General features: G+C 48.2%; 1 protein-coding gene across 1 annotated transcript in view; it reads right to left on the minus strand.

The window, feature by feature from the left end:
* The window catches only part of POU2F3 (POU class 2 homeobox 3), a 39,265-nt gene that overhangs the window by 22,216 nt on the left and 9,411 nt on the right, over positions 1-7,638 (minus strand). The window contains exon 3 of the mRNA XM_010133753.1: positions 744-778. Coding sequence (XP_010132055.1) covers positions 744-778 — 35 coding nt within the window. The remainder of the gene's footprint in view (positions 1-743; positions 779-7,638) is intronic.

Raw genomic sequence — 7,638 nt, forward strand, 5'->3', positions numbered from 1 at the left:
ACTGTCGCCTTTCTCCCCTCGCAATTCTGATGTCAGATTTGGGGATTTCTCACATACAGAAATCTCCAGGCACTCAGTGAGACAGGGGCTGCTGTGTGAAGTAGGAGGATAACAGCAAACGCAGCAAAGGCATCAGTCCCTCGTGTTCATTTGCGATTAGGGCTTGCTTGCCCTGCTAGAAGCACTTTCTTTTATCTGTTGTCCCTTTCCCCACTGTCTTGCAAAGAGGAATCTGCCATTTTAGGCAGGTCTGGTCTTGACCTACACACTCCAAGATCTCAAACCACCTCATCTTCAGTCCCTGCTGATACTCCTGTGAGTCAGCCCCGTGCTCTTAGACTTGCATGCCAGAGTGTTTTCAGCGCCAGTGTCACAAGTAGAAATGCGTGGGGCTTTGGGGCAGGATTTGCACATGTGCCCCACTGAGGCCCCTTTTGTTTCTAAATGACAGTGGAAAAAAATTAAAAAGCCAGAAAAACCTCAAGCAAATGGTGATTTAAAGAAACTCTATGATTAGGTGAACTTCTATGAAATAGGAAGGCCTGAAAACCATAAGTTTAATCTGTCATTCTATCCCACCATTGGGAATTGGGAAGACCTAGTTATTTGGTCTGTTTAACGGTAGCTTCTGACCTCGCAGTTTTTATCTCTTAGCAGTAGCTTCCTCGGACTCAGCAGAAGGAGCAATTAGAACACGGTAATTCAAGAAAGCAGAATACCCTGTAACCCAAGGAGCATCTTACCTGCCTGTTAAAGTCCAGCCCATTCTGTTCATTTCCTACAATAAAACAGAAAAATATCTCAGTATTAATGACAGTCAGCATTAACGTAAACTTCCCAGAACTTTGAACACAAAGGCACTGTCAGCTCAGTTTACTGTAAGGGCAAGAAGAGGAAGAGCAACGCGGCGTCAGTGTGAATGCAGCAGTGCAAGTACAAAGGCAGATCTTGCAGCGCTTGGTGGTATCAGCCTTTGAAGTACAACAGAAGCGTTTCTGCCTGGCAGATACCTGGCCAAGCAGCCAGGGTGGGGGAAGGCTGACTGACGGCGAGGGAGATTCCAGCAGAGGTGAGCTGGAGGACGTTACAAATCTCCAGGGAAATCCAGGACCAAGTAACTGTAGATAAAAAGCAAGAACTGACTGTGGGAGAGGCTAGCAAACAGGTGGCCAAGGCTGTTAACCAGGGATCTTCAGGAACCCGTGTGGCACTGGGTAATTACGGGATATCTAAAGGAACAGAGGGAGCCATGGAGTTGTGCTCAAGAGGCGTCTCCTTGATTCCGAAAGAGATTGGCAGGCACAGGGGGAAAAATCAGACAGGTTTCAGCCTGAAGGTACCGCACAGGCCCTCACTCATTCCCCTTTGATGATAAACATCACACCTGCCAAATTCATAAAGAACATCACAGAGGAAAAGTTGTACACTCCAGAGATATGAATGCTTTAAGGGATTCCACGGAGCCTCTTTAGTTGCAAAGGCAACCCCAAGAAACCCCTTCCCTTTGCAATCCATTAAGTCATTCTCTTCCAGTTCAGCAAAGTTTGTGATAAACAGTCTTAAATTGTTCACATCCCACCAGCACAAACCCCTAAGGCCTCCGGTATAACGTTCCCCATAAAGCACAGTCTGTGCCCTGTGATCTGATCAAGCTTCAACACATCATATTCTTGAGCAGTTCATGTCTCTTGCAAAAAGTTGGAAAGCAGTTAAGGGAGGCTGTGCAGGCGGGAGCGCAAATCCAACTCTCTCATTTTGCTTTCTTCAGCTGAACTAGCCTCTGCCCTCATCTAGCGTGCAGCTTCTCGGCTTGCACCATACACATGATATTCCCACGTGAATCAGCGTGGTCCTTGAGGTCCTTAGGGGGGAGCGTGTTGGTTTATTCATTTCTTCATTGATGGCAAAATATTTTAGAGTCAATGATAACAATTTCATGGCACCCTGCTCTCTGCTATCTAGAAATAGCTCTGGAGATTTAATCTGCAGCAAGTTAACAACAGCCCGACTGTGGAAAGGGAGCTGTCTTTGTTACTCGTTAGGCTGAGCTGTAGGTCTGTGCCATCAGACAATACCAGGCACTATTTCAGAGCAGAACAAGATGTTGCCCTCCACCTCTGAAATCTCCTCTGTCTTCTCACTATCTGTGACTCAACCTAGATCAGCTCTGCACCTTCTCCCCCAGCCTGTCTGCTTTTCTGCTGCGCTGGAGCCTGCTTTTGCTCCCTGTCTTCCTCCTGACCTGCTTCTCAAAGCTTTCTCTTTTTCCAGTCTCAGGTCCTTGTCTTCTTCCATGTAATTCCCTTCTCTGCTACAATCTCCAACTTGCCACGTGCTTCTGTGCTCCCATGCCTCTCACTGCAACTGTCTGCTCCCTGACCATTTCTCTCCAGCTTCTCCTGCCCGAGGACTTTGTTCATTCATTGTGTTCCAGCTCTACACCCCAAGAGCCAACAACTGCACATATAACGATGGGAATGCTGATAGTGCTAATAGATGATCACAATCAGCATCCACACACCTGAGCAGGACTGCATGAGCATCTTCACGGCCTGCAGTTTCTACCTTTGAAACCACGGGAAGTTGATGCAATCTAAAGGCAGTAGCTAAAGGGAGGAAAGGCAAGGAGGAAACAAAGTTCCCAGTTGCTAAAATAGAACAGGAAGGAAAAGATAATTTCTGGTTTCTCAGATACAAGAGTTTTGCTCATGTTCAAATGCAGCATGTTGGTGAGGCATGATTCAAGGGGAAATTCTTAGGTCCCAGAGATGACAGCTCTGAGTCACTATCATGCACCCCAAAACTCGGAACTTACGATGCACAGCTGGAACAGGGTTTCACTCTGTATCATTACCACCAAGCCCAACATAATCCTTACACCTAATTCTCCAACATAATCCTTACACCTCTTCCGAGCTTCCCATCTCTTACTTTTTCCTCCCTTCAAAAGCACTTGCAGCTGGGAGACTTTTCTACCTTTCTTTTTCCCTTTCTCCAGGGAAAGACAGAAGGCCAGGCACAGCTTCCTCCCAGTCCTACCCTCTGTTCTCTTGCACGTCCCACTGCAGATCAACAGGGGTGTTCGGGAGCACCTCAGCCAGGTATTTTATGACAGTAGAGCATGCTGCGAGTATGCGTGGAGACTGACATAAAGTCAGTCATAACTTGGGCGTCTAAGTCTGAGATAACTGCCCCAGGCTGTCTTGGTAGACAGCGAGCAGAAATAGGCACCTCCAGAGGCCATTCATCTGACCTATCTTAGACGCCTATCTGAAGATGAGGTGAATGGCCCTCTGGAGATGACTATTTCTCTTTATTGACTACAAAGGCACCCAAGGGCAACTAACTCAGACTTAGATGTCCAACAGTGAGATATTTAAAACTGAGAGAGGTGATTCCTGTTCTCAGTGGTTATGTAAATGGGAGCTGGATACACAAATCTCTTCAGTGTTTCAGCAGAACTGGTGTTTGTGCACAGATTTATTTGCAAACAAATGTTGTCTTTTTCTGTTTCAGTAAAAGCTTCTGTTGGAGTAACATTAGAATTATTCCAGCTGCAAGCCCAGGTTTGGGTGTGACAGGGCTAACAACTCTCCTCTTTCAATTCGATCGGTAAATTTCCTAAAAATATTTGGAAAATAGACTCCATTTCCTGCTGCTTTCTGTCAACATCTGGACTCGACTGAAGTACTCATTGCTCTCCTTAAAGGAATGGTCTATTCAAACAACCAGGATCTGTACTAAAGATTTAATCTTTTCTAGCTCCAGGAGATAAAAAGAAAGAGAAGTGGCAGCAGGTTCTCAGCTGCTGTAGACTGTCAGAACTCCACTAATTTTAATGAAGCTTCACACCAGCCAACGATTTTCCTCTTGCTACACCAGCCAGACCCAACGGGATCTAAGGTCTCCAGCGTCTGCTAGATGCAGTCCTCCCCCTCCTTAAATTGCAGCAACTGGGGGAGCCCTGGGTTTTAAATGGAGAAAGACTGCTCTGAGCCCCTTGCACTCCGGTTCCCGGGAGCTTCCCCATCAAACAAGCCTTCACTCCCTTCTTTATGGGTGTTCCCGACAGGGGGGAAAGGCAGCAACACACTCAGCTGGCTCCCCGCAGCATGGCAGACAAGGACGGTGCTGCTCTCCTTGGTTCACCTGGCAGCTGTTTTGCATAGCACTGGCAGCGGATCTGGTGCGAGTTTGCCTGGGGAGGTTTCTCTGGGGATGGGAGCAGCAGAACAGTTCCGGCCAGCTTCCCCCCACCCGCTGCTGTTCCCCCTGCCTGGAATACGGCATTTGCTCTGAAAACCAGAGACAAGCGCTCTATCAGAACTGATGTGATCCGCACTGGAAGCCGCCAAGCCAGTCCATCACTTGAGGATAACAGCACCGTAATGGGAGAAAAGTAAGATGAAGATTGAGGTGTGCCTTCATCTTCACAAGACAAACACATGCAGCAGCATGCAGATGTCACCTACGGGGAGTGACAGCCACCCATGGCTTTTCACTCAGTGACAAAAACAGGGCTGCCACCAGAAGGTTAACCTTATCCCCCTTCCCACCCAACGCCACTCTTAATTCACCTCACAGTTTGATCTCAGCTGCACGCAAGGGACAGGGAATTAGAAGGTGATTTCAGTCTTTAATGGGTGTTGGGGAATTCGCACCGGGAATCAGTATTCTGCTGGGTGCGTTTGGGAGGGAAATTCAGAACAGCCGAACAGCTATGGAGGAACAGTGCCAGGCAGAGGATTTGGCTGCCTGGGTTTAGGTGTCTAACTTTTAGGTGTCTAATTCTGAGCCAATTGCTCTAGGCTCCCTTTACAGCCATGGAGAGGAAGCAGGCGCTTCCAGAGGGCGATTCATCTCACCCTCCAGATAGAAAGCAGAGAGATGAATCACATTCTGGAGATACCTATTCTCATCATTGAGTGTACAAGGACCTCGGGGTGAGTAGGTCAGGCCTCAGGCTCAAAGTATTGAATACCTAAAGTTAAGGTGAATCTCACCTATCCTGAAGGTTCTAGCACTCCAGCTGATAAAGCACAATGTCATTAGAGATTGACAAAGCAGACCAGATGCAGAGTGCCTTTCAGCATATATTTTGTAGAAGCTGAGTAACTTGTTCATGTTAACCGAGACACGAATAAAATCTCTTACTTCAAACACGTATGAAGTTAAAAGATTACCCAAGAGCAGGTAAAGAAAAAAAGTGGCAACGATTGTTATAACCATAAACAATACTTGAACCACGTACTGTAAATGAAGCACAATGCTCTCCTGGACTGAGAAGGATTTTGTTTGATTAAGCAAAAAAGATATTCACCATCAAATATACTCCTCAAGATTTCAATTCACTTTGGAGACTCAAGCAAATACCAAGTTGTGGCACTCACACTACTGTTTCCAGCTGTGAACATCTTGCTGGCTACCAATGGCATCTCCAGAACCAGCAGGAAAAGGCCTGGGTGGTAGGAGCTCACCTCAATCCCCTTCTCTCATTTTAGTGCCTACCCGTGACTCCCTCTAGCTGTGTCCAGTAGCACTGGGGAGCAGAAATGAAGCTCGGCAGGCACCAGTCTATTCCCTGGATCCCTACATGCCCTTCTGAGATGTTTGCTGTTCCCAAAGCTCACCTTGGGAAGTGCATTTTAAAGGGAGCATGGGAAAGTGTGAACAGGATGGGGAGTTTTTGAGGCAACCAGATAGGGCTGCAGTTGTCATTTTAACTGTTTGCTCTAAAGACACAAGAAGACCAAACAGGGGCATTTGAGCATCTCCATGGGAAGTTAAGCCTGGTTAACAAGAAAAGTGAATCTGTGCTGACTCAGATGACTACAGACTTCAGGGGAAGCTTTCACTGAAGACTCAAGCGTCTCATTTGGGTGGAAACCCCTGGGTTATAAAAGTACCATTCCTTTGTCAGCAATGCCCATCTTCTAGTCCCACTGCGGCTCTGAGCGTGAGGTACCCTTTGAGCGGGGGGAAAAAGCAGGACAGCAAGTGTGAGAGACTCGGGCAGTTTCCAGAAGGAAACCCGAGGGCAGCCGTTGTTCCCACGGAAAACATTTCACCTGCAGGTGCTGGGAGAGGGCAAGTCTCTTCTCTTAGACCAGAGGCAAGAGGCAGATCAGACCAGCCCTTCCTTTGCCCCTCTAATTCAAGTCAAACCAGCCTTTTGTTCCCCTTTCCCCTCCCCATCCTTTTTTATCCTCTTCCATAATGGGATGTTTAAGAAAAAAAAAAAAAATAATCCAACCTCAAACCCTAATCACCTTCATTTGAATTTCAAATATCCCCCTCCTGGCCTCCCCCACGCCCCAACTGACTCGGAGCTGGGAATATGGAAATTTCTCCTGCTTGCCTTAAATGTGGCTCTGCTATGAAAATCATCAGCCTTATGCAAATCCCGCGCAGCCCCATTGCCATGGCAACCAGCTGTTTCCAGCCCGGCTGCTGCTGCTCTCATTTATTCGGGACTTGTCCTGGGGCTGTGCATGGCTGCAGGGGGAAGAGGCAAGAGGAATCCTGGAGGCTTTGAGGAAAGTTTTACGAGGGAGAGCTGGCCTTGGAGAGCAAAGGCGTAGCCAAGACTTATGCTCAGTGTGGGGCCCAGGAAGGCCAGGTTTCCTCAAAAGACTTTGGCCTGGCAATCTGTTTCCAGCCTGATCTGAAGAGGCAACAACAAGCAGCAAAAGAAAAAAAGCTCTGTGCAGAGAAGAAAAAAAGTCTTAGCTTGCCTGCTGAGTGCAACAGGGAGCGCCCCATGCACCCAGCAGACAGTCTGAGCACCACCAGCTCACCTCACACGTGAGCCATTGCACTGCTCAGCCTGACATCCCCTGCTTGCACACATTCCCTTTTGCCTGAGTTAGCAGCTGACACAGAGGTAAAAGCTTCTACACCCTATTCCAGCATCAGCCACCACGTTTAAGAGACCCTACCCTGACGCCTGCAATTGGAATACAATAAACAACAGCCCTCCCAGAGCCCAGAAGAGATCGGGGCTCTGTTCTGCCCAGAGCTGTACCCATCCTCAGGGAGAGCGGCTCCTGCATCACAGAGCTTACACCCTGGCAAAAAGGTGGGAGAAGGGATCAGGACCTTTGCTTTGGAGCTGAAGCACAGAGGTAACCTTAAGGAGCACCTGGCAGAGACAAGGTCTCTGTTTTTCCATCTGCTCTGATGCGGATTTGATGCAAAATGCACTGACGTTGAAGCTGAGTGCTGGGAGAAGTTTTGCTTGGGTGGAAGTTTGGTGCCCAGTTTCAGAGCTGCCCTTCCTTTTTCCCCTCCACTGCTGGCACATGTTACGTGTCTGGTGGCAGCAGAGGAGAAGGTGTCTCACGCTGACGTCCTTCCAGGCACAAGCTGGCTGAAGTTAACTCACAGGAGCGTCCTCTCGAAAGCGACACGTTGCAAGACCGTAAGAGCAGATGCATCACTTCCATTTTCCTCGGGTGTAAGGGAAAGGGTCTCCCTCACCCCCAGAAAGAAGGTATCTCCTTAATTGCTTCCTAATGCACTCGATAGGTTACCCAAGCTGTAAGGTTAGCTAACCCTCTACCATTGCCACCAGAGACAGCAGCAAGAGCCCAGCTTTCTGGCTCCACATGTCGCACTTCTCTACCTGGCTGCCGCTCT

This window comes from Buceros rhinoceros, unplaced genomic scaffold, assembly GCF_000710305.1.
Source record: "Buceros rhinoceros silvestris isolate BGI_N320 unplaced genomic scaffold, ASM71030v1 scaffold13653, whole genome shotgun sequence".
NCBI classification, from domain to species: domain Eukaryota; kingdom Metazoa; phylum Chordata; class Aves; order Bucerotiformes; family Bucerotidae; genus Buceros; species Buceros rhinoceros.